Source organism: Oncorhynchus nerka, linkage group LG9b (assembly GCF_034236695.1).
Source record: "Oncorhynchus nerka isolate Pitt River linkage group LG9b, Oner_Uvic_2.0, whole genome shotgun sequence".
NCBI lineage: Eukaryota > Metazoa > Chordata > Actinopteri > Salmoniformes > Salmonidae > Oncorhynchus > Oncorhynchus nerka.
Genome location: NC_088424.1, coordinates 19584375 through 19612191, shown reverse-complemented (window position 1 = coordinate 19612191; position 27817 = coordinate 19584375). Strand labels below are relative to the sequence as shown.

Here is a 27817-nt window from a genome sequence, read left to right as displayed (position 1 = left end):
AACCTCACACTTAGGTTGTGCGTCACTGTGAGGAAACCTTTCTCGACATGGTTTATTGGTCATCTTTAACAAAGGAGAGAAATGCTTCCTGCACTGGAAGATTAATCCTCTCTCTAAACCAGGGCTGTTCAAGGTCGGTCGCGGAGGGCCGTAAACACTCCTGGTTTCTATCCTCTCCTTTTAATAAGGGACTAATTCAGACCTGGGACACCAGGTGAGTGCAATTACCTACCAGGTAGAAACAAAAACCAGAAGAAGTGTTTCAGGCCTTCAGAACTGGAATTGAACAGCTCTAAACCTCCTCATTTACCAAGGTCAATGCTGCATAACTGTTGTGCTATCTAGAAACGAGGTAAACGGCTATGCAGCACCATAACAGGTTTGAAATGAAGTGTTGTGTCTACAGAAGAGTGATGGGGAGAAGAGGGAGATTAGGTCTACGTCTATCATTGTATGCCCTCCCTCCCAACCACCCTACAATGGCTCAGCAGAGGGAGATCAGAGGAGGAAATGGAATGTTCCCTGTGTTCTTCTGTCCCACCCCAGCTTGCACCAAAGCAGCCATGCTGTCATTAGGGGGTTGGGATGGGGGGCAGGATTTCCCTTCCCTTCTGAAAATCAAAACAAGAAACTAACCTGTGCTGTTTAAAAAAAATAAGCACTTGTGTTCCAGTTTTTCTATCATCCTGGTGAGTGGAAGAACACACAGGTTAGGAAACTAGGCTAATTGTGTGTTAAGGGAATGACTTGAGCTAGTTTTGTGTACTGATTGAGTTGCTGTTTTCTCCGATGCCTTTTTCTGTTTTGTAGTCCCTTTTGGTGTAGCTAAGCTGTTGAATTCCAGCGATGGGATAATCATTTTACGCAGCTATTTAGCTTTATTATAACAGCATTAAGCCATGTTTCCTCTCATGAAGATAAATAATTTAACACCTCTTGGCTGGTTGGGGTGTCAAATACCATACCATACCATACTGCGGGTTTTATCAGAGAACCAGCAGTACTCTGGACCTCAGAGTAAGATTTGAACACTCCTTTCCTATAGGCCCATAGTGCATTACTTTTGACCATAGCCCTGGGTATAGGGTGCCATGCAGAGGGGATGTTCAATGCTTTGTCACCCTATTACCCCCCCCTCCCCCTCCCTCTTCACTCACTATTGTTCATGGTCTGATTTATTGCCCTTTTTAATGGCAAGGTGCTATTTTTAGATCGGGCGGTGTTCATAGGTCCTGGGTACAGTCCTGATTTCCGACAGGGCTGAGTAAAGACATCAATGTGGCCATTGGATAAAGCCATTCCAGCAGCCCAATGTCATTCTTCCTGTGCTCCAGATCGGAGACAGTATTTACCTTTACGTCACAATGGGAGAAGCATCAGCCAGACTCTTAGGGAGATGAGTTATGGGACTGGAATAGTAAGTCAGTCTAACTGTCATCAGGCAACAACTCTTCAACCGAAAAGGTTGTTGTCTCGCAATGCATATTTGGCGGTCTCATTCTCACGCTACGTTGACTAGACCATAAAGCGACACACACACACACGGACATGCATTGCCAAACAATGCTACTGCCACATTCTGGAGTATTTTAACGAGGCTGAGTGGCTGACGACTTCAAGGTCTTTGCTGTGTGAACACACAAAAGAGATTGACTGCCAACTCTGACACTCTGTTCAGAGGTGGGTGCTAAGTACTGTTGGCAGGCAAATGTTTGACATCCCTACTGGTGTGTCTGCGTTGAAGTCAACACTTTATTGGTTTCTGATGCAGCTGGAATCATTTAGTCACTTGTCCATACAAATATTATATAAAATACCATTATTTACAGTATGTACAACAGCTGGCAGTATCTATACCACAATGCAGTTGTGAGCATACTAGGTGTTCTATATTATACTACGTCAATCTAACTGAATATGGATGTTATGTTGGTTGAATGTTCCAGGCAAGTTCCAGAATGTTCTTCAGCTGGTGAACCTCTTCTTGTGTTGGCTAATGGCAGCTGGTTCAGCAGGCTTTGGCAGTGTTGGCAGGGATGTTTGGTTTGGGGGCTGTGACTCTGGCTCCTTGAAGACAACTATGTCTGGTCCTTTCTGCACTCCAGCCAGGTGGACTAGCCTTTCGGACACTTTCTTCACCACCCACTGCTTCGACCTCTTGCAGAAGATTTGTTTAATGCAAGTCTCCTGGAAAGACATGAAGACTGACCATGAGGATGTGTAACCATACAATAAACCATGTTCATCTGTAAACAAACAAAAGGGTACAGTAGACCGGTATGCATTTTGTTACACTTATTCAATAATGGGGCATTGAGATGGGCCGTTTAACTAAGATGTGAAAAGTTTGAGGGGGGGCTTGACTTGTTGAACGTCTAGTCGTGTATTGTTGTATATGAGCACCTACAGTTGTACTGGTGAGTAGACGAGTACTGCCAACAATAGTGAGTTGTCTAGAAGAGTATACTAACTACCCCTCTCCCCCATGCCGAAGACCTGACTGCAAGGGTGTGAAAAGTCTTGTGGAAAGTTTCGCTCTGGTCTTGTAGATAGTTTAGTGTATTGGGGATTTTGTATTTTTTTTCCCCCATGTCAATAGATCATGCATACTAACCTTCACACACGATACCCACCCCCAAAAGACACGAGTCAGTCACCCACACCATCCTCTCTTTACTAATACCAAATTCTCTCAAATTTAGACTTAATGCTTTGCATGAACAATCAACTAAGCCTCCAGAATACAGAGAGAACAACAGTAGAAATCAAATCAAAGTTTATATATCACTTGCGCCGAATACAACAGGTATTGCTTGCCTAGACCTTACAGTATTATGCTTACAAGCCCTAATCAACAGTGCAATTTTTAAGAAAAAAATGATATTAGGTAAACAATAGACAAGTTTAAAAAAAAACTGAAAATAACAGTACCGGTACAGAGTCAATGTTCGTTGGGTATCAGTTAGTCGGGCTAACTGAGGTAATATGTAGGTATAGTTAAAGTGAATATGCATAGATGATAAACAGAGAGTAGTAGCAGCATAAAAGAGAGGTTGGGGTGGTGAGTGGCGGGACACAATGCAAATAGTCCGGGTAGCCATTTGATCACCTGTTCAGGAGTCTTATGGTTTGGGGGTAAAAGCTGTTGAGAAGCCTTTTGAACCTAGACTTGGCGCTCCGATACCGCTTGCCATGCGGTAGCAGAGAGAACAGTCTATAACTGGGGTGGCTGGAGTCTTTGACAATTTTTAGGGCCATCCTCTGACACCTCTTTAGAGGTCCTGGATGTTAGGCAGCTTAGCCCCAGTGATGTACTGGGCCGTACACACTACTAGGGCTGGGCGATATGGAAAACAAATTATCACGATAGATATATATTTAATTTGATAAATATAATTATCATGATATTAATCAAATAATGTTTTTAAAAGGTACATATTTCCTTTGTTTCTTATTTATTGTTAGAAGTACAACTCACAAATAACATCAACTTTAAAAAAAAAGCTGTAAACCCTTAAGTCATGAGCAAGAAGTGAAAAAAGAATATGGTGCATGTCAATATGCATTATAACTGTCAGCCTAATGTCACATAGCAGTTTATGTTGGGGTAGTTCTTGTCTGACAAGTTACAAGCAAGAAAGACAAGTCTGTCTACTAGAGGTCGACCGATTAATCGGAATGGCCGATTTAATTAGGGCCTATTTCAAGTATTCAACAATCGGAAATCGATATTTTTGGGAACTGCATTTGGATTGGTAGCCACAAACCACAGTTGGGTCACCTGCCACTGTCTTCCCTTCCACTGGTATACTGTTATGTTAAGTTTTTTCCTTTCTGTCGTCTGGTGGTCAAAGCAAGACTGTAAAAACAGTCTGCACTCACTCACTCACTCACTCACTCACTCACTCACTCACTCACTCACTCACACACACACACACACACACACACACACACACACACGTATTTGTTTGATTGGGATCCAGTCCGGGCTGTGACTGGGCCACTCAAAAACATTGAGAGACTCAAAGCCACTCCTGCATTGTCTTCGCTGTGTGCGTAAGGTCATTGTCCTGTTGGAAGTTGAACCTTAGCCCCAGTCTGAAGTCCTGAGCGCTCTGGAGCAAGTTTTCATCAAGGATCTCTCTGTACTTTCCTCCGCTCATCTTTCCCTCGATCCTGACTTGTCTCCCAGTCTCTGCCGCTGAAAAGCATCCCTACAACACGATGCTGCCACCACCGTGCTTCACCATAGGGATGGTGCCACACTCCAGACATGACGCTTGGCATTCAGGCCAAAGAGTTCAATCTTGGTTTCATCAGACCAGAGAATATTGTTTCTCATGGTTTGAGAGTGCTTTAGGTGCCTTTTGGCAAACTCCAAGCAGGCTGTCGTGCCTTTTACTGAGGAGTGGCTTCCGTCTTGCCACTCTAAAGCCTGATTGGTGGAGTGCTACAGAGATGGTTGTCCTTCTGGAAGGTTCTCCCATCTCCCTGACCAAGACCCTTCTTCCCCGATTGCTCAGTTTGGCTGGGCGGCCAGCTCCAGGAAGAGTGTTGGTGGTACCAAACTTCTTCCATTTATGAATGATGGAGGCCAGTGTGTTCTTGGGGACCTTCAATGCTGCTTACACCTTTTGGTACCCAGATCTGTGCCTTGACACAGTCCTGTGTCGGAGCTCTACGAACAATTCCTTCAACCTCATGGCTTGGTTTTTGCTCTGACATGCACTGTCAACTGTGGGACCTTTTTATATAGACCGGTGTATGTGTGCCTTTCCAGATCATGTCCAATAAATTTAATTTACCACAGGATGATCAATGTAGTTGTAGAAACATCTCGAGGAAGATCAATGGAAACAGGATGCACCTAAGCACAATTTCGAGTCTGAATACTTATTTAAATATGGTATTTCTGTTTTCTATTTTTAATACATTTGCTAACATTTCTTTTTTTTATTTTCTTTTCTTTTTGCATTTTCCAATTAAGAACATTCCAAACAAAAGTGAAAAGATATTAGACAACGATAGGACAAAGTGACAGTAACAGACGAGCGTAACAAAAATAAAAAATAATTATAATTATATAAACAAACACAATAAGAAGAAAAAGAAAAAATAACGAGACATTGGATCACCTGCCGTAGGCTACATATTATACGTTACGTGTGAAACATTATGTGAGGATTATATGTAGATTCAATCAATGAGATGTGGGGGGAGATTCTCCATATAGTCAATAAAAGGTTGCCAAATTCTGTAAAATGTCTAACTTATTCCTCAAGCAGTAAGTGATTTTTCTCCAAAGGGATACAACTATTAACTTTCGATAGCCACATTGCAACTGGCAGGGAGGAATCCAATTTCCATTTCTTGGCAATCGCAAGCAATATTTCTGTTAGCTTTATAGTATGGCTTTGCCTAAGATTGGTGTTAGTAAAGTTACCCAGTAGACAGACCTCCGGGTCTAAAGGGAATGCAACCCCGTGAATTGAGGATATGGTATCGCATACCCCCTGCCAGAAACCGTGTAGTTTTGAACACTGCCAAGTGGAATGGAGGAATGCTCCTTCATCTGAGCCACATCTAAAACATAGGGAGGAGATATCAGGGTTGAACTTGTGCAGTCTAGATGGGGTGATATAGAGCTGATGGAGGAAATTAAACTGGATCAGTCTGTATCTGGAGTTCAATGTGGATGTAACCCCATCCCTGCATAGGTCACTCCATAGATCCTCATCAAGATCAATACCCAGATCTTTCTCCCATCTAAGTCGGGGTTTATCTAGCCCAGGCAGTGTTAGTCCTGACATAAAAGCATTGTAAACACGGGAAATGGTCTTGAACAGTGGTTGGTCTGCGTGGCAGAGTTGTTCAATAGGTGACATCTTAGGTAGGTTCCATTGTCCCTTGAGAGTCACCCTAATAAAGTTCCGTAGTTGTAGGTAGCTAAAGAAGTCCCTGTTAGGCAAGTGGTATTTCTGTTTCAGCTGATCAAAAGACATAAGAACTCCCTCCCCGTAACAATGTTCCAGAAGAGTGATCCCCTTATCAGACCATGGTCTAAAGTTACTATTCTGGAAAAACATAGGGATCAATCTATTGTTCCATAAAGGGGTTTTAGGGGAAAGGAATCCCCCTCGTCCGAACAGCTCATGCAGTTTGCACCATGCCAGGACAGAATGTATGATTAAAGGGTTGTCTGTGATGGTTTTTATAGATTTTCTGTCCCATTTGTAAAACAAATCTGCCCCAGTGTCATCATTTACCTCAAGCTTTTCAATGTTCAACCATGAGGGAGAGGGACCATTGTCAAACCTCTGAGCCAGAAACCTAGACTGTGTTGCCCAGTAGTACATTCTAAAATTGGGGAGGTTTAAGCCCCCTTGACTGTAATCAAGGGTCAGTTTATCCAGGCCAACCCTAGGGGTTTTTCCGTGCCCGATAAACCGTCTGGTCAGCTTGTCAAGAGAGGAAAAAAATGCTGCGGCAACAGGGATCGGGAGAGATTGAAACAGATATAGAAACCTGGGCAGGACATTCATTTTAATTACATTGATTCTACCCAGTAGAGTGAGAGGTAAGTCCATCCATTTACAAAGGTCAAACTCCACCTTTTGCAACAAACTGGCCAGATTGAGTTTATAGAGGTTGTTCAGATTACCATCCACCATTATGCCCAAATATGTGAAGCCCATAGGCGACCATCTAAAAGGACACTTGTGCTTGATGGTATGATGGTCAAAGACCGACAACGGTAAGATTTCGCTTTTATCAAAATTGACCTTATATCCAGAGAAAGAACTATAACACTGTAGTAGGATCTGCAAGTGTGAGAGGGAGTGTTCTGGGTTTGTTAGAAATAAGATAAGGTCGTCCGCAAAGAGTGATAATTTATGGGTATGGGGGCCCACCTCAAAGCCATGTATGTCAGGGCACGTTCTAATAGCCTCAGCCAACGGTTCGATGGCGAGGGCAAAGAGGTGGGGGCTAATTGGGCAACCTTGTCTGTTCCCCCTATAAAGAGGGAAAGAGGAGGAAGTAATCCCATTGGTAGCAATCCTAGCTTTAGGAGATTTGTAGAGTGATTTTATAAAATTTACAAACACGGTACCTAAACCAAACTTTTCCAAGACGCGAAAGAGGTATGGCCATTCAACCCTATCAAAGGCCTTTTCAGCGTCGAGGGAGACTGCGACACTAGGTATTTTGTTTTTGTTAGCAAGGTGAATTATATCAAAGAACCTTCTGAGATTATTGGAGGACAATCTATTAATTATGAAGCCAGTCTGATCTGGGTTGACCAACAGGGGAAGACAAGACTCCAGTCTCTTAGATAGCATCTTGGTGACCAGTTTACAATCTGTGTTAAGGAGAGAGATTGGTCTATAGGAGGCGCACTTTAGCGGGTTTTTCCCTTTCTTGTGGATTACAGTAATCACTGCTTGTGAGAAGGACTCTGGAAAGCAGTTGTCTTCTCTGGCTTTTTTAAGTACCTCCATAAGGTAGGGGACCAACAGCTCCCTAAATTCCTTATAGAACTCAGGAGGGATGCCATCCTCCCCAGGAGATTTATTAGAAGGTAAGGATTTAATGGCCTCCAACAAATCAGGAACTGAGAAGTGTTCACTCAGGCGCTCGCTGTCTTCCCATGACAAGCATGGGAGGTTGAGAGAGGAGAGAAAGGAGTCGGTCTCTGATAGATCATCACTTGATTGGGAAGTGTAGAGGTCTTCATAGTATTTCTTAAATGTATTATTAATTTCAGTAGGGTCGAAAGATATCTCATTAGTAAGAGTTTCTATGGCATTAATTGTCCTCTTACTTTCCTCTGATTTCAGTTGCCATGCCAATACTTTATGAGCTTTCTCTCCAAGCTCATAATAATGCTGTTTTGATTTAGTGATGGCCCTCTCAGCTTGATATGTGTTCAGAATATTATATTTAAGTTTTTTATTTACCAAAAGCCTGTATAGATCTTTAGTCGGGCCTCTTTGGTAGGTTTTCTCTAGCTCGGAGATTTCACATTCAAGGGCACTCAGTTCCGCACCGTGTTTTTTCTTCAGCCCTTTAGTATAGGAAATAATCTGTCCCCTCAGATAGGCCTTCAATGTGTCCCAAAGAATGAAGCTGTCAGGAGCAGAGGGTTTGTTTGTCAAAGTAAAAATATTGATCTGCTCTTTGATGAATGCACAAAATTCAGGTTGCTTTAGGAGTGTAGAATTTAGTCTCCATCTATATGCTCCATTTACCTTGGTAGGAATGGAGATTGATAATACCAGAGGAGAATGGTCACTAAGCAATCTGGGGAGATACTCGACATCTAACACTCTATGAAACAGTTGTGTCGAAAGTAAAAAGTTATCTATGCGTGGGTGTGAATAAAAAGAGTAGTCCCTATCCTGTGGGTGCAACTGTCTCCAGATGTCTAGTAAATTGAGATCTTTCATGAATGACATGGTGAGCTTGCCGGCTTTGGTAAGAAATGAGGGTTTATCAGAAGACCTATCAAGAACTGTATCTAAGCAAAAAATTAAAATCTCCTCCAACCAGTAGCCATCCTGGTGGTGCTTGAGCAACCTGAAGGAAGACATTCTGAATAAACATACGGTCATCGAAGTTAGGAGCATAAATATTCAATAGGGTCCAAGACTCTGAAAACATATGCCCCTGCACCAAAAGAAACCTGCCAGAGGGATCAGAGATGGTGTTGTTGACGCAGAAGGGGATGTGTCTACTTATCAAAATTGCAGTTCCTCCTTGCTTTGGAGTTAAAAGAGGATGCAAAAACTTGTCCTACCCATTCCCTCTTCAATTTCTTGTGTTCACTGGCTGTAAGATGTGTTTCTTGTAAAAACACAATGTCAGCCTTTAATTTCTTAAGGTATGTATAGACTCTTTTCCTTTTAATCGGGCTGTTAAGACCTTTTACGTTGAATGTGACATTTTAGTGGATTAAGCATAGGTTGGGTTTCAAATATGTAACGGAATAGAAATCTATCATATGCAGATAATTAGGAAATGTTTCAACTTTGGTTTGAGCACAAAAGTGACCTGTGTCTCTTTAGGAAGGAAACAATAAACATAGAAAAAAGGAAGAAAAAAATAATAAAAATCCCACCCACCCCGATTGTCAGACTAAAACAACAATCCCAACAATCAAACATGAATACCCTTGTAGAGATACGTTGCTGCTCGCTTTCCATCTTGCTCTTACTAGCTAAACCTTGGCGTAAACTAAAACCTGCGAGCTCTCTAAATTGAAAACAAATGTTGTGAATAGATATTTATGGCTGAATATTTACTGCCCACGGTAAGGGATGCTTGAGTCTCTTTTCGAAAGATTAACATAAATGAGGGGGAAAGCAGTGGGCCTAAACCCACTTATTGCTTCGCCCAGTAGATATGGACTAAACCAAAATATACTCTCCTGTAAATGTAATAGAACTCACCCCGGGAAGATACGGTTAGTTGAAAATGTACAAATCAATTATAGTGACCGGGAGATACCAGCAGTTCAATCCGGATAAGAGAAAACAAACGAACTGAATTTGATCCCCCAGAGAGATCGTCCTGGCTCAGACGTTGCTCAGTTCTTTGAGAAAGGTGTGCACTTCTCCCGGTTTGTTGAAGAGATGGCTTCGGCCTTTGTACTGAACTTTCATCCGCGCAGGGTGGATGAGGTAGCCGGTGATGTTCTTCTCTTTCAGTGCTTTGGCGGCAGGTCTGAACTGCTTGCGGCGTCTGGCGAGATCCGCGCTCATATCTGGGAAAAGGCTGACCCTCTTTCCATCGATGGTGATGTCCCCTTTGGCTCTTGCGAGTTGCAGTATCTTCTCTCTGTCTTGGAAATGGAGGAACCTGATCAGGACGGCTCGTGGGGGCTCATCTGGCCGGGGTTTCGGCGCTGATGTTCTGTGGGCGCGTTCGATTTCCAGCGGCTTGGTGAAGTCGATTATGCCTAGGACCACCAGGATCCATTGAGTGAAGAAACGGACCGGGTCACGGCCCTCGCTGTCCTCTTTCAACCCCACCACACGGATATTACTACGTCTACTCTGGTTCTCCATCTGATCTACCTTGTTTTTGAGGTAGGCATTGTCCTTTTGCAGTTGTATCAAGACCTGGTCGTGTCTAGCGATGGTATCTTCAACTGTGCTAATGCGCAACTCTGCCTCAGTCGTTCTCAAAAGGAGATCATTCATGGAGGATTTCAGGTCGTCAATGGAAGAATGGAGTTCAGCCGATTTCTTATCAATTTTCAGAGAAAGACCTCTGTTACCATACTGAATTTCCCGGAGGAGAGTAGCCAGCATGTCGGCAGGCTCGCAAGAGGCTGCTGAGAGCAACAGTCTGGAACTGTCGTCTGAGTTATGAGGGCTAATGCTAATCTTGCTAGCTGTAGCGTTATCGTTATCTTGGGAATCAACAACGTTTTGGTCGTCCTTCTTACCTCTCGGTCGGAGGTCCATGGCTCTTTGGGAAGGTAAGTACTTGACAATTTATCAGCCAATGTTAGAATATTGTTTCAACGTTGTTATTTAGGTAAAAATAGAATAACTTTGAAGAGCTCGGTTTGTCAACGTCTGCTCAGCTCCGCGGCATCACGTGCTCCCCCATTTGCTAACATTTCTAAACCTGTTTTCGATTTGTCTTATGGCGTGTTGTGTGTAGATTGATGAGGAAATACATGTATTTAATCCATTTTAGGATAAGGCTGTAATATAGCAAAATGTAGAAAAAGCGAAGGGGGTCTGAATATTTTCCGAATGCGCTCTATTAGTGTTTTATTTTTCTGATTTAAAAAAAATATTTTAGTGTTAGTAATACTGCAAAAATGGGGCAAAGCAATTCACTTTTTTTATTTATACAAAGTGTTATGTTTGGGGCAAAAACAACACAACATATTACTGAGTACCACCCTCAATATTTCCAAGCATAGTCGTGGCTGCATTATGTTTTTATTTAACCTTTATTTAACTAGGCAAGTCAGTCAAGAACAAATTTCTTATTTATAGTGATGGCCTACTCCAGCCAAACCCTCCCCTAACCCGGACGACGTTGGGCCAATTGTGCGCCACCCTATGGGACTCCCGATCACGGCCGGTTGTGATACAGCCTGCGATCAAACCAGGGTCTCTAGTGATGCCTCTAGCACTGTGATGCAGTGCCTTAGACTGCTGTGCCACTCAGGAGCCCTATGTGTTAACCTCTCTGCGCACGGAACCCGGTAGCGGGCTGTAATTCGACAACATACGGTGATCGCTACATAAATAGTCATATTAAACATTCATGAAAATACAAGTGTCTCACGTGTCGAAAGCCTAGAATCTTGCTAATCCAACTGCGTTGTCAGATTTAAAAAAGGATTTACTGCGAAAGAATACGATGCGATTATCTGAGGATAGAGCCCCATAAAAAAACAACTATTTCAACCAGCACAGGCGTAACAAAATCACAAACTGCAATAAAATAAATTGTTTACCTTTGATCTTCCTCTGTTTGCAATCCCAATGCTCATTGTTAAACAATTAATGTTTTTTTGTTTGATAAAATACATTTTTATAGCCTAACACAAAACATTTTGTGAACCGCTTGGGTCGTGAATTCCGTCTCATTCCATTTTCGACGACACATTCGAGGTAAATACACACACAGAACGTGACTTTTCCAGTCATGTTCGGTTTCATTGCAATCAACTGGTTTGTTCGTAACACAACCAAACCTGAAGGGTCATTTCGCGGGACGTATTGACTGAAAGAAACCGATTTGAAGACGACGAGTAATGACGTCATTTTGTGCTCCAATGATTTTCCCGCTGTTTCGTTGATTGACTGTATTTTAAGGACCGGGGAGTTTTTCAGGATAAAAAAGAAACAGAATGGCGCTAAGCACAGGCAAAGTCCTAGAGGAAAACCTGGTTCAGTCTGCTTTCCACCAGGCACTGGGAGATTAATTCACTTTTCAGCAGGACAATAACCCAAAACGTAAGGCCAAATCTACACTAGAGTTGCATACTGAGAAGACAGTAAATGTTCTGGAGTGGCTGAATTACAGTTGACTTAAATCAGTTTGAAAATCTATGGCAAGACCTGAAAATGGTTGCCTAGCAATGATCCACAACCAATTTGACAGAGCTTGAAGAATAATACAAAATAAATAAACAATTGTAATGTTGCACAGTCCAGGTGTGGAAAGCTCTGAGACTTCCCCACAAAGACTCAGACTCATCGCTGCTAAAGGTGCTTCTATAAAGTATTATCTCAGGGGTGTGAATACTTATGTATTTCATTTTGAATAAATTTGCAGAAATTTCTAAAACATGTTTTCATTTTGTCATTATGGGGTGTTGTGTGTGTGTGTGTATATATAGATGGTTTAGAAAAAAAACTATTTAATCCATTTTAAATTCGGACTGAAACACAACAAAATGTGGATTACTTCAAGAGGTATGAATGTTTCCTCAAGGCACTGTATTTCACAACTGTTTGTCGTTCAACACCAACAAAAATGAATCAGCTGATTTAAAAAAAATGTCTAATTTCACAGAAAGATGCTTATTATATTGAAAGGCAAACACTGCCATTAATACAAGGAACGAAAAGTGTTTTTTTATGTCACACAATTTTGGACAGCTTAAACGTTATTAGAATGTATTGTTACCTAAAAGACCATGATGCCTAAGAGACGGCTCTAGTTTTAGGTCATACTTAATTAAATGTTTTAGGCATACTTGCCCAATAATTTGTATTTTTCTAAGCCTTTTTGTTTATAAATAAAGCATTTTTGTTTTATAGTGATTGGTTGGTGTTGATGGATGGTGTGAAAACTAGAGAAAATACAATATTTAAAATGAAACTATATTACAGAAACTAGATATAGTCAAATATATAGTATAGGCTGTTTTTTATCCTTCAGCCTTTATATAACCATATTAATGAATTAATTTATATACAATATTCTGCCTATATGAACAAATGTATATAGGCCTAGGTTACAATATTCTACCCATATGAACACTTATTTTAGGCCATAACTGAACCAGTTTCGGTAGTCTATATACTAAGGAAATATTGTGCCACTTGTGACACAGCCATGCTTTTCTTTCTTCTAAAACTAAAGCATCCATATCAAGGTTTTCAATCGTCAGTCTTGCTGTGGTGGGTTTCAAGTTGTGCCCCCTCCATTTCTGTCCCTGATAAGGATGTGCACTCCAATAAGCCCCGATGACAAAGGCAAGGCGGAGTGACTATGGCCTGTAGCTAGCCCCCAGTGGGACTCCTCTCCCATTTCCTCTCTGATCACAGAGGACTGGGGCCCAGCCAGGGCACCGCATTTAGCAGGACACATGAATATTTATGACACCATGCCATTCGGTTCGGGGTGGCCGGCAGCCGAGTGAGTGACATACAGTGGGGAGAACAAGTATTTAATACACTGCTGATTTTGCAGGTTTTCCTACTTACAAAGCATGTAGAGGTCTGTAATTTTTTTTAATCATAGGTACACTTCAACTGTGGGAGACGGAATCTAAAACAAAAATCCAGAAAATCACATTGTATGATTTTTAAGTAATTCATTTGCATTTTATTGCATGACATAAGTATTTGATCACCTACCAACCAGTAAGAATTCCGGCTCTCACAGACCTGTTAGTTTTTCTTTAAGAAGCCCTCCTGTTCTCCACTCATTACCTGTATTAACTGCACCTGTTTGAACGTGTTACCTGTATAAAAGACACCTCTCCACACACTCAATCAAACATACTCCAACCTCTCCACAATGGCCAAGACCAGAGAGCTGTGTAAGGACATCAGGGATAAAATTGTAGACCTGCACAAGGCTGGGATGGGCTACAGGACAATAGGCAAGCAGCTTGGTGAGAAGGCAACAACTCTGTTGGAGCAATTATTTAAAAAATGGAAGTAGTTCAAGATGACGGTCAATCACCCTCGGTCTGGGGCTCCAAGCAAGATCTCACCTCGTAGGGCATCAATGATCATGAGGAAGGTGAGGGATCAGCCCAGAACTACATGGCAGGACCTGGTCAATGACCTGAAGAGAGCTGGGACCACAGTCTCAAAGAAAACCATTAGTAACAAACTACGCCGTCATGGATTAAAATCCTGCAGCGCACACAAGGTCCCCCTGCCCAAGCCAGCGCATGTCCAGGCCTGTCTGAAGTTTGCCAATGACCATCTGGATGATCCAGAGGAGGAATGGGAGAAGGTCATGTGGTCTGATGAGACAAAAATAGAGCTTTATGGTCTAAACTCCACTTGCTGTGTTTGGAGGAAGAAGAAGGATGAGTAAAACCCCAAGAACACCATCCCAAACGTGAAGCATGGATGTGGAAACATCATTCTTTGAGGATGCTTTTCTGCAAAGGGGACATGACGACTGCACCGTATTGAGGGGAGGATAGATTGGGCCATGTATCGCAAGATCTTGGCCAACAACCTCTTTCCCTCAGTAAGAGCATTGAAGATGGGTCGTGGCTGGGTCTTCCAGCATGACAACGATCTGAAACACACAGCCAGGGCTACTAAGGAGTGGCTCCATAAGAAGCATCTCATGGTCCTGGAGTGGCCTAGCCAGTCTCCAGACCTGAACCCAATAGAAAATCTTTGAAGGGAGCGGAAAGTCCGTATTGCCCAGCGACAGCCCCGAAACCTGAAGGATCTGGAGAAGGTCTGTATGGAGGAGTGGGCCAAAATCCCTGCTGCAGTGTGTGCAAACCTGGTCAAGAACTACAGGAAACATATGATCTCTGTAATTGCAAACAAAGGTTTCTGTACCAGATATTAAGTTTTGCTTTTCTGATGTATCAAATACTTATGTCATGCAATAAAATGCTAATTAATTACTTAAAAATCATACAATGTGATTTTCTGGATTTTTGTTTTAGATTCCGTCTCTCACAGTTGAAGTGTACCTATGATTAAAAATTACAGACCTCTACATGCTTTGTAAGTAGGAAAACACTGCCAATTTAGCAGGTATCAAATACTTGTTCTCCCCACTGTATAAGCCACATGGTCTACGTCATGTGGTAGTTGATGATGGAAAATGCCACAGTGGCTGGGTTGAATGGATGTTATGATTGATATTTGAGGAATGACTCCAATAGCCAACATTTTGTGAATGCTAGTACTGGGTATTGAATAGGAAGTATACCCATGAGAACATGTGTAATCAAAACATTTTCCATGTTCAGGACCACTTCACTGTGGAATTGCCAGTGCTGCACTTTTCGCTCTTAACTCGATGAGTGTATGCGCTAAACTACTTCAGCATCCATTGACACACACAGTCCCCATCATGGAAACTGTTATGTTCCCCGGTGTTAGACACCCCCTCCAGTTCCACGGAGTTAATGGCACCCCCTCCAGTTCCCCAGAGTTAATGGCACTCCCTTGACAATCATAAATTGTTTGAATTACTTACTAATGCTCCCATCTCCTGTTTTAAATTAGGCGTACTTGAAATGTCAAAAGGCATAATGTTTTTTTCTTTTGCTCTCAAGTATAACGTTGGTTAATTATGCCCTACAACTAAAAACCCCTCTGGAGGTCTTCTTCACACTTACATTTTAAATGTGTGAAGGACTCCAGTGAATGGCAGAGGTCTAATTTAATTTAGCCGACATAATGTGTTTTGTAGCAAATGGATTGCAGCAGTATTGTGGCCTATTTATGCTGTCTAGACTGTTATGCTGACAGTGGAAGTTACACAATGTACGTAATGCAATATTTTGTTGGAACATCTGATTGAGAAACATTGCCTAGTCTTCGGGGTGTTTGTGACGTCTATGAAAAATGTATATTCATATCATGGCGCCGTAATGACAACAAACAGTCCTTTCCATCTTTTAACAAGATCTCCAAGACCGATCTAAAAAAAATCTTGACTGTTGATACGGAAAACCACAACCTGAGGCCTACAGTATAATAGCATCTGATTGGAGCGTCTAAGGAAGCTTACGTATACATCTGACACCCCACTTCCTCTCAGGAAGGCTACAGTCAGCCAGTAAGCAAGATACTGAACTCTCAGACCTGAAACGTACTACTCAAATACGGAACATTACCAATACACAAAGAAATGGTCGCTGTAGTCTGTTAAAATATTACAAAGCTGTCAAACAACCATCAGGTTTAGCAGCCATTCGATGGTGACCTTCATCTGAAAGCTTTTAGGTTTACATTCGATTATGAGTCTACCGAGAAAGTTTCCAGAGCACAGCAGACAATCCGGTCGGAAACCACCTCAGTTTGGCATGGAGGGTTCTTACCACTGGCACCATTACAGAACGCGCTGGCTGAAGCAGCACTCCAAGTCCTCTCCTGAGCAGCCACTGAGCGGCTACGAGTGGAGGACCTCTGCCAGGCTGACACCTAAAATACCAAACGTGCCGAGGTTGGACAGTAATGATCACATCGTAATGGAACCTATCCACTTCAGGGTATTGAGTCTACCTAGGAGGACTACCACCACCACCAGCAGTACCGGACCTGTGGAGCAGCACAGTGGGCAGGGGAGGAAGCGGTCTCTGCTCTCCCTGATTCCCTACCAAAGGTCTGTGTCAGAGCCAGGGGCTGGCAGCAGCACAAAGCAGACTGCAGTCAGGAAGGTGCGCTTAGACGAGCAGGAGCAAAATGTCCCCTTTGTCCACGGCCTGTTGTCCTCTGTATCACAGAGGATCAGTAGGATTCTCAGCATCAAGGATGAGCCAGACCCTGAGAACCAAGTGCCTGGTAGGAGAGCTCTCTCTCTACTCTCTCTACTCTCTCACTCAGTCACTCACTCTCTCAATCTCTCAATTCAATTTAAGGGGCTTTATTGGCATGGGAAACGTGTTAACATTGCCAAAGCAAGTGAGGTAGATAATATACAAAAGTGAAATAAACAATAAAATTACACATACAGAAGTTTCAAAAGAATAAAGACATTAAAAAATGTAATTATGTATATTTACAGTGTTGGAACAATGTACAAATGGTTAAAGTACACAAGAGAAAATAAATTAGCATAAATATGGGTTGTATTTACAATGGTGTTTGTTCTTCACTTGTTGCCCTTTTCTTGTGGCAACAGGTCACAAATCTTGCTGCTGTGATGGCACATTGGAATTTTACCCAGTAGATATGGGAGTTTATCAAAATTGGGTTTGTTTTCGAATTCTTCGTGTATCTGTGTAATCTGAGGGAAATATGTGTCTCTAATATGGTCATACATTGGGCAGGTTAGGAAGTGCAGCTCAGTTTCCACCTCATTTTGTGGGCAATGTGCACATAGCCTGTCTTCTTTTGAGAGCCATGTCTGCCTATGGCGGCCTTTCTCAATAGCAAGGCTATGCTCACTGAGTCTACATAATCAAAGCTTTCCTTAAGTTTGGGTCAGTCACAGTGGTCAGGTATTCTGCCACTGTGTACTCTCTGTTTAGGGCCAAATAGCATTCTTATTTACTCTTGTTTTTTTTGCTAATTCTTTCCAATGTGTCAAGTAATTATCTTTTTGTTTTCTCATGATTTGCTTGGGTCTAATTGTGCTGCTGTCCTGGGGTTCTGTGGGGTGTGTCTCTCTCTCTCTCTCTCTCTCTCTCTCTCTCTCTCTCTCTCTCTGTCCATCCTCTTTAGATTGACATAGGGACAATTATTCTAATAGTGCCCCATTTAGATTTCTGTTGTTATTATTTACGGCAATACAGGTGTGTACATTTTAGTCATTTAGAAGATACCATTAACCAGAGTGTCCGCCGCCTACTGCATTTTGTCTTCCTATTCCCGACAAACAGCATGAAAAGGAAGAAATATCTTGCCTGAAAATTGCTAGATCGTTTCTGATCTGAAGAACCATGGTATTTTATTTCCCATCAGCATATGAGAATTGAGCGGTGCGTGATAGCCCTGTTGATTTGTCATGCTGAAATGAATGGAAACATTCGCGGATATCTTTCACCCCACAGCACATCTGCAGTGTGTATGCTCAGGTCACACATGCATTTAGGCCAACTGTAATTCAAGAGCAGAAATGACAATGCTTATTCAACCGTGGTTTGGCGTTCTTCTATTTCATGTTCCTGAAATGAGTCATAAGGGAACATTGGGGCCAGATTTCCTCAAAAAGAACTGTTGTAGGGTTGGTTAGGACTGATGTGTTACATTGGCTTTTGTAGGGGAAAACACACTTTGGTGATTTAAATTTCACTTCCTTATGTTAAAAAATGCATTTTACCAAGACAAATGTGGTTATTCATGTTCTGAATCGTTCAGTAGGGTCTTTCTCTAACATGTCATTAACATTGTATCCAAAAAATTGGATTTAATAAAGTAATACATCCGATAATAAGCACTGAGCTCTGTTGACATTGGGGTTGCAGGTTTCTCTTTTGAGGATTTTACATTTTGTGGTCGTCGCCGTCTTCAAAGTTGTTTCCGCGTGTCGCAAAAAGCAAAGTTAGCGTGACACGAGCTGAATTGAAAATAAAAAGCCTGGAATTTCACACAGACGCTTGTTTTTGGAAAAATAAAAGTAAAAAGAATTTCAAATTCATATGTAAAGCGTGCACAAAAATATGAAAATACTTTTGAACGGATTATGATGGTGATATAAGGTTTGGACCATTGGTTTTCTTAGAGGATTATCTACACAATGAACATAATTTTACCCATTGGTCTAAAGGTGCGTTTTTGATTGGACACCCTAGCTTTTGTGTAGTAAGTCTCACGACACTGTGGTCTAAGATGTGTAAATATTCCTACTTTTTCTAAGGGTCTGAAGGTGTAGTCCACTAGGCCCTGTGGACAATTTACGCTGTCACAAAAATGGCTTCCTGTGTATTTGTAACATGTTTAGTTTATTGAGAGGGGGGGTATGTAGGGGGTGGGGGAGGGTATTGCCTGTGTGGTAATCATCCTTATTATGCAGCAGTGTTCTCAAACATTTCAACATAAGTGTAAGGAAGCCTCCATGGAGCCCGCTGTACTAGCCTGTAACTGTAGGCTCACTATGACATGAAACCACAATGCTCTCCATTTGATGTTTCACTTCTCCTTGATAGTGTAAGCAACGTGGGCTTCCGCATTGTAGATTCACAGAACCTCCCTCAGGCCTGCCTACATTTCTCACACCAAGCAGTCAGCTGAGGCTTCTCTCATGGAAATGAATTGAAACTAATCCTAATTGGAGGACAATAAAACGGTATGCAACCATGTGCCTGAACTAAAAATGTTCAGTTAGTCTCATGCCTCCCGCCTGTTCTAAATTAGATTGCCTTGCGCATCTTCCAGCCAAATATATTACATTTCAAAGGTTGGTTGCTCTGTGAGTGCTCACAAAAACAGAGCCTGCTGAATGCGGAGGGGAAACTGCATTACCCCACCTTTCGTATGCAAATGCCCCTCTGCAAATAAATGTACCATGCTATAACAAAAAGAATGTGGCAGCAGCACCTAAGAGCTCATTAACCTTTCAAAGCTTGGGCCAACGTTTGCATCCAGTCCTGGGAAAACTAACCGTAGCTTTGCATTTAATTTGGGGCATCTACCGGAATGAGGCCTGGTAGGGGGGGCTTTATGTATTAAAAGAGACATCTGTTGTGATGGACCACTGTTCTGAAAAAGGGAAGAATGTGTGTGTCAGATATGCACAACGTGCTTGATGTTTATGTGAGATCAGCTTGTGTGTCTGTCTGTGCACCTCTTCACTGAACGATGAACCTGTGCTTATCTAATAGGCTATAGGCTTAACGTGATAAGAAATTACATTGGGTGATTCCCTATGGGCCCTGTTCAAAAGTAGTGCTCTATATAGTGAGTAGTGTGCCATTTTCAGATATGCACAACGTGCTTGATGTTTATGTGAGATAAGCTTGTGTGTCTGTCTGCGCACCTCTTCACTGAACGATGAACCTGTGCTTATCTAATAGGCTATAGGCTTAACGTGATAAGAAATGACATTGGGTGATTCCCTATGGGCCCTGTTCAAAAGTAGTGCTCTATATAGTGAGTAGTGTGCCATTTGGGATGCACACATTATCCCTCACCTTCGACCTCAGAGACTCCACCCCTTCCCATGCTCCAAGCACAGAGGGTTGACCCTTTTGAAACAAGGAAAAAAGAAGCCCATGCAAATGTGAGAAACCTCACTAATGGCAGCGTATTTAAATATTTAACAATGTCATTGAGTTCTGGAGTGAGCTCACCACGGGAACAAAGAGCATTTATCCCCATCGTCCTGCACTGAATACAAATTATTTATTGTGACTGTTTTTGGACAGCTAGAAATACTTGTCCCATGAGGTACCTATGTCTATGTAGGTAGGACTAATGTAGATTTGTATATATACATATATATATATATCACACACACACAATTGAAGTCGGAAGTTTACATACACCTTTGCCAAATACATTTTAACTCAGTTCTTCACAATTCCTGACATTTAATCAGAGTAAAAAATTCCCTGTTTTAGGTCAGGTAGGATCACCACTTTATTTTAAGAATGTGAAATGTCAGAATAATAGTAGAGAGAGTAATAGAGTGATTTATTTCAGCTTTTATTTATTTCCTCACATTCTCGGTGGGTCAGACGTTTACATACATTCAATTAGTATTTGGTAGCATTGCCTTTAAATTGTTTAACTTGCGTCAAAGTTTTGGGGTTGCCTTCCACAAGCTTCCCACAATAAGTTGTGTGAATATTGACCCATTCCTCCTGACAGAGCTGGTGTAACGGAGTCAGGTTTGTAGGCCACCTTGCTCACACGCATGCTTTTTCAGTTCTGCCCACAGATTTTCTATAGGATTGAGGTCAGGGCTTTGTGATGGCCACTCCAATACCTTGACTTTGTGGTCCTCAAGCCATTTTGCCACAACTTTGGAAGTATGCTTGGGGTCAATGTCCATTTGGAAGACCCATTTGCGACCAAGCTTAACTGATGTCTTGAGATGTTGCTTCAATATATCCACATAATTTTCCTATCTCATGATGCCATCTATTTTGTGAAGTGCACCAGTCCCTCTTGCAGCAAAGCACCCCCACAACATGATGCTGCCACCCCCGTGCTTCACGGTTGTGATGTTGTTGTTCTGCTTGCAAGCCTCCCCCTTTTTCCTCCAAACATAACGATGATCATTATGGCCAAACAGTTCTATTTGTGTTTCATCAGACCAGTGGACATTTCTCCAAAAAGTACCATCTTTGTCCCCATGTGCAGTTGCAAACCGTAGTCTGTCTTTTTTGTGGCGGTTTTGGAGCAGTGGCTTCTTACTTGCTGAGCGGCCTTTTAGGTTATGTCGATATGGACTCGTTTTTACTGTGGATATAGATACTTTTGTACCCGTTTCCTCCAGCATCTTCACAAGGTCCTTTGCTGCTGTTCTGGGATTGATTTGCACTTTTTGCACCAAAGTACGTTCATCTCTAGGAGACAGACCGCGTCTCCTTCCTGAGTGGTATGACGGCTGCGTGGTCCCATGGTGTTTATACTTGCATACTATTGTTTGTACAGATGAACGTGGTACCTTCAGGCATTTGGAAATTGCTCCCAAGGATGAACCAGACTTGTGGAGGTCAACAATTTATTTTCTGAGGTCTTGTCTGATTTTCTTTTGATTTTCCCATGATGTCAAGCAAAGAGGCACTGAGTTTGAAGGTAGGCCTTGACATACATCCACAGGTACACCTCCAATTGACTCAAATGATTTAGAAGCCTATCAGAAGCTTCTAAAGCCATGACATAATTTTCTGGAATTTTCCAAGCTGTTTAAAGGCACAGTCAACTTAGTGTATGTTAACTACCAACTGGAATTGTGATACAGTGAATTATAAGTGAAATAATCTGTCTGTAAACAATTTTTGGAAAAATTACTTGTGTCATACACAAAGGAGATGTCCTAACCAACTTGCCAAAACTATAGTTTGTTAACAAGGAATTTGTGGAGTCGTTGAAAAATGAGTTTTAATGGCTCCAACCTAAGTGTGTGTAAAATTCAGACTTCAACTGTATACATCTTTACATTTTATAAACGTGTGAACTTTCCAATTCGTGGTGCAGCGGTCTATGGCACTGCATCTCAGTTGAAGAGGTGTCACTACAGTCCCTGGTTCGATTCCAGGCTGTATCACATCCAGCCGCAATTGGGAGTCCCATAGGGCGGCGCACAATTGGCCCAGCATCTTACGGGTTTAGCCGGGGTAGGCCATCATTGTAAATAAGAATTTGTTCTTAACTGACTTTCCTAATTAAGTAAAGGTTAAATAAAAAATAAAAATATATATCCAGACATGTCTGTGGGTTGAGCTTGTAAAACAATTTCACTCACTCCAGTAGCGCTGTGCATTTAATAGAATGGAATGGGACTTATTTTTAGGGCTTTTTATGGTGCATGAACATGCCCATCTCGATTGTGAATGTCAGCATTTAAGCTAGCTGAATTCCTGTCATGTTCCTTTACTCATGCATGCCTGATTAGAAATGGAGTGCCACTGCTTTGCCGAGATAAGTTGTTTATGCTCAGATGGTCATACATTCATTCACATATACATCTATCCTCTGTATTGGCCTCCCGAGTGGCACAGCGGTCTAAGGCACTGCATCTCAGTGCTAGAGGCGTCACTTCAGACATCCTGGTTCAAATCCAGGCTGTATCACAACCGGCTGTGATTGGGAGTCCCATAGGCGGCGCACAATTGGCTCAGTGTCGTCCTGGTTTTGCCGGTGTAGGCCGGCATTGTAAATAAGAATTTGTTCGTAACTGACTTGCCTAGTTAAATAAAAAAGCATGTTTTAGATGTGCAATTATCTAAACATGACACTTGTGCAAATTACTATAAAAAGCACTGGGCTCTAGGTATCTTTTTGTGATGATTGTGAGGCAGGGGTGAGTTTGTGGCTAGAACTGAGGCGTCAACGCGCAGTCTTGAATCACTTGACTCCTCTAAAAGGAAACTATTTGTCTGTTGTAACCTATGCCATAGAGATGAACAATGATTTATCTATATGGCCTACGCTGCTTTATCATATATTATCTTTGGGGAAAGCAGCCGTATGTAATGTGCGTCCCAAATGGCACCCTATGACCAGGGCCCATAGGGAATAGAGACGCAACCCTAGTCTGTCTAGTGTCTTCCTACCCCCTTCAGGGAGCAGCTGGTCAGAGAGCGAGAACACCTTACTGTGATTACAGATAGCCCTCTATACTAAGAAAGCATAACAAAAAACCCTGAATCAACCTCCACTCTGTGGTCCCACATGGCTTACAGCTGGAATGCCACACAATTCAATAAAGACAGGGCCACGTTCACGAGCCAATCAGTTAATTGCAATAATTTCTTCCTTTTGAGTCAGGCTCCACCTCTATCGCTCCAGCTACCAATTACTGTTGTTAATATGCAATGTTCTTGAATAGCTTGCTTTTGTCTTCTGGGATACAAAGGCCTGCATTTCAGCTATTGTAGTTAAGCCCCTGTAATATAGGGAGAACAATACAGCTATTATGTCCTATTCCCAATTTTGTGGTGAGTTTTTTTTTTTCTTTAGTGACAGACTGCGTGCGTGTAGCTGTGTACAGTAGGTCAGTTTCAGTACCACACCTCTCTCTGTTTGTGTCTGTTTGTATTCTAAACCCTCCTCTCTTTCCTCCCTCTCCCCACCTGTTGGCCAGGTTTTCTGGATAAAGGAGATGTCAGGCCATTGTCATTGGAGGAGCTGCTTTTATTTACTGGTTGCCACAGCGACCTGGCTATTGCTTACACATAGGTATAGGTTGGTCTCCGTCTGTGTAGGGCTTGAGGTTAAGATTGTTGGCGCACACAGAGCATCCTCTATTGCCCTATGTAGTAGAGGCTCTGGGTGTGGACCCACCTGGCAGCAAACACTATGGGAATTACGTGTGGCGAAATGTATTACGCTTTTACCGGGTTGCAGCCTAAAATGTAGGTTTATGTCCCACGTGATAATTGTGTTATGTTATTCGGCGTGGTGAGTCACCCTTGAGCTAAAGGACGTTGTTTTTTAGATGTCTTTAAACAAGTGGTAAATGCCTCCAAACAGTTTCCCCCCATCAGAAAGAAAACACTGCGTGAGCACTGTGGTAATTTGGCAGGATATTCCCCACCATATTTAAGATATTTCCAAACAGTTGCTTACTTCCCTGTTTTTAATCACAGCCGTAAGCAAATTCAGTAGGCTTATAGTCTACTTCTGGAGAGGTCAAAACCAAACTAACTTTTTTTTTTCTCGAGAAACCATGTTCGCCTTTAAGCTTTTTTTCCTGGGAAAATAGAAGTGAATTCTCTAGTTTGAGCCGCAAAGGAGAAGTTCAAGATCCTATATGCCGACTGCATTACAAATAGGTCTGTGTGTGTGAATGTCTGTGTTAGGGTTTGTGTTAGGAAAATGAGGTGCTGTACATTTGACCAGCCATTTTTTTTCAGAAATTTGGGAAATCTGCCAGACAAATATGCATTGGGTGCGTGACCTGATTAGGGTGTCCACCCACGGTGCTCAGAATGATAGAAATCCCATTTAGGTTATATGGTAATTCATATTAATAGAACTTCCAAGTCAAGGACGCAACGATGTGCGAACGGTTCTTCTTACCGAATTCGGATGTGCAGTTTTCCTTTTCCTCAGTCAACAAGACAAGTAACGAACAGTAAAATCACTAGCCTATGCCAATTTACTATCCCCCATAGTAGAAAAGTTGACCTATTCTGTTAGTCAGCTTGTCAATAAAGAAATGGACTCTGGGACAGTTGTGGGGAGATGGATTCCAAATTCATACAACCAGTAGGCCTATGCTGCATAAACAACATGTTAAAAAGCAATGAGTCTGATGCAACAGATCAGAACGTTTAGCTTAAAATGTTGATAAACAATTTCTTTACATTATAGTGCAGCAATGCGCACAAAGCAGTAGGCAGTTGTTCCATAATGTAATTAGCAGGAATTCGTTGTCAAAAGGGCACTGCACGTGTGCGCAGTTTCATGTGACAGAGATTTCAAATTTTAAAAAAAATCCATTAGAAATGTTGAGAGAGGAGGTCTAACAGGCTACTTTGAAGCAAGGTAAAGACATGTCTCATAATATGTATTAAAAGAGTTCACGTTTCAAACAATTAAGTATTTATTTTTCTGAATGCATAGCCTACTGCCTCCAGGTCATTGCAAAGGGTCGTGTGAGGTGAAGCCTGCCTTCCTTTGTTTGAGATGGCTGCTGCAGCTCTCGCGCTGTCGGACAGATTTTCTGCTTAAAGACTCGATCTGTATGCTGTCTGCGTGTGATTGAATAAGATGCATTACAAATATACTTTGGTCTACACACACGGCAATTTAATTCCACTAAATTATGCAAATGAACCTATAGAACGATAAGCATGACCAGGTAAATGGATATCCATCAATGGAAATGCTAAAAAGCATTATTTTCCACAATAGTATTTTTTTCTTCTCCTGGACAATTGGCAATTAAGTTTTTAGTCTTTTTAAATTTTTATAGGCCAAAAGCCAGCTATTACCGGATAACGGAAACCCTGGTCTATGTGTGTGTGTTGAGGACGATCTATCCTGTATTGGCAGTGATGAGCAACCAAAGTATGCCCCTGAAACCCCACCCTGGACAGGTGGTAGAACCTCACCCTGGTTCTCAGACATTCCAGACAGGCCTCTGGAGGGTTGGGTTTCTCCCTGGCCATGTGGACTGGGCTTGGTCAGGGCCTGCAGCTGGACATCTCTGCCTGGTTGAGGACTGACCAGAGTATTCATAGATGCCACAAGTGCCAGTTGCCTTAGTTCCAGTCACACATTCTCTCTCTCCCTCGCTGTCCTCTCTTTCTGTCTTTCACACATGTATTGTAGACACACACCCAGTCAGAGGACCTCTGTTTCTCTCTTTCTGTCTTTCACACATGTATTGTAGACACAGACCCAGTCAGAGGACCTCTGTTTCTCTCTTTCTGTCTTTCACACATGTATTGTAGACACACACCCAGTCAGAGGACCTCTGTTTCTCTCTTTCTGTCTTTCACACATGTATTGTAGACACAGACCCAGTCAGAGGACCTCTGTTTCTCTCTTTCTGTCTTTCACACATGTATTGTAGACACACACCCAGTCAGAGGACCTCTGTTTCTCTCTTTCTGTCTTTCACACATGTATTGTAGACACAGACCCAGTCAGAGGACCTCTGTTTCTCTCACTGTTGCCACTATTTGTGTACTTTGCTTTGACCCCCTCCGGGTCACAAACTGGCAACGTTCTTTAACTTCCAGCTGGCAAGACTTCGCTGCTAATTGTTTTCAGACCCGTATGCCTCACAAACAAGCATATGGCAGTATGGGGGCTCAACTCTAGGACACCCACACAGTGACGACCTCATTACTCAATAACCAAAAGCATTACCTCTCTGTGAGCTGGGGAGCTGGTCTGATGATTTGTCTCCATTTCTTTTCTCCTGACGCTCACTTAGGCCAGGCAGCAATCACACACAGACAAACAGACACACAGAGACTTCTCTCTTGTCTAGAGAAGTTGACTCTTTTGCTGCTTGTTGACTGTAACAACAGTGTTCCACTAGTGTATACACCCTTATGTTACACTAGAGAAATTGTTTCCATAGCTAGGGCTGACAGTGAGGAATTGTGAAGAGCAGAATCAACAACCTCTGCATAATCAACCCAGTTGCTTTGTGAGAAGGTGTTAAAGTTCAGAGTTGGCCATTGTTATGTAAATGCAGGGTGAAAAATACCAGTGGCCTGGCTTTGGCTCCAAGTGAGAGCAGGTCCACTGGAGCCATGGCCCAAGTGAGACACTGGTACCGGCCCGCGTAGATGGATGGAGTCTTTTGGGTAAATCCTGGATGGAAATGTGCCATAAAAGTGGCTCTGATCATTAATGCTTTTCATTGAACTTACTGTAACTATCAAAGTGTCAGTGACAGATATAGGACCTTAAGCCCTCTGTCGGTCTGTTTCCAGGGGGTGTTCAGTGAGGGGGAACGTGTTTCCTGTTCTGTCATTGAATTAACTGCTTTGTTGCACCCACACAACTCAGTACAAGTCCCCATCAGATTTTATAAACCCCCAAATGCGTTTTTTGGGGTCTGATATCCCAGGTACAGATTAGGCCTAGTCCTGGACAAAAGCATGCTGTGGAGATTCTTCATTGAAAGTGCTTTTTAGTCCAGGACTCGGTTTAGGGCCCATCCTGTGTCTGGGAAACCGGCCATTTTGATTGAATTAAAATCCGTCTTTGCTAGCCTACAGTTTTGCTGGTGTTGATCACATTGACATTGCTTATATAATTAATATTTCTTGGATATTCTACCGCTTTATGAGTGCAAATGAAACCAAATCAAATTATGCCCGTTTGAGTCGTCACTGAAGTACTTGCACTGCCTCAGTCCTGAAAATGGGATGGGGACATCAGATAGCATATGGTCTTAAACCAACCAGGCCAACAGGCTTCTGCAGTCGAACATAGATGCGTTATATAGTGAGATGAATTTGCAACAGCAGTCTTCTGACTAAATGGTCACATCTACCTTAAATATATTTGTTTATGTAACCTTTATTTAACTTGGCAAGTAAGTTAAGAACAAATTCTTATTTACAGTGACGGCCTACACCGACCAAACCCGTACAACGCTGGGCCAATTGTGCACCGCCCTATGGGACACCCAATCACGGCCGGTTATGATACAGCCTGTTGGCTGATGCAGCCTGTCAATAGACTGTTGGTAATTAGGCCTAGTTAGTGACGAGTGTAAGGGTTTCTGTGGATGTGGTAGTTGGATATTCTTACAGGAGAAACGC

The 27817-nt window shown here is 42.3% G+C and overlaps 1 protein-coding gene across 4 annotated transcripts in view; it reads left to right on the top strand.

Moving 5' to 3' along the window:
- LOC115114405 (ras GTPase-activating protein nGAP-like) overlaps positions 1-27817 on the top strand; it is a 94307-nt gene that overhangs the window by 9950 nt on the left and 56540 nt on the right. For 2 of the 4 annotated variants that reach the window (XM_065013415.1, XM_029642597.2), the window contains exon 1: positions 16025-16754. The exons of 1 other annotated variant lie outside the window; for it this stretch is intronic. In XM_065013415.1, coding sequence (XP_064869487.1) covers positions 16211-16754 — 544 coding nt within the window. In that variant the 5' untranslated portion in view covers positions 16025-16210. Of the gene's footprint in view, positions 1-16022; positions 16755-27817 lie in introns of those variants that run through there. One more of the 4 variants, XM_065013416.1, reaches the window with a different exon arrangement.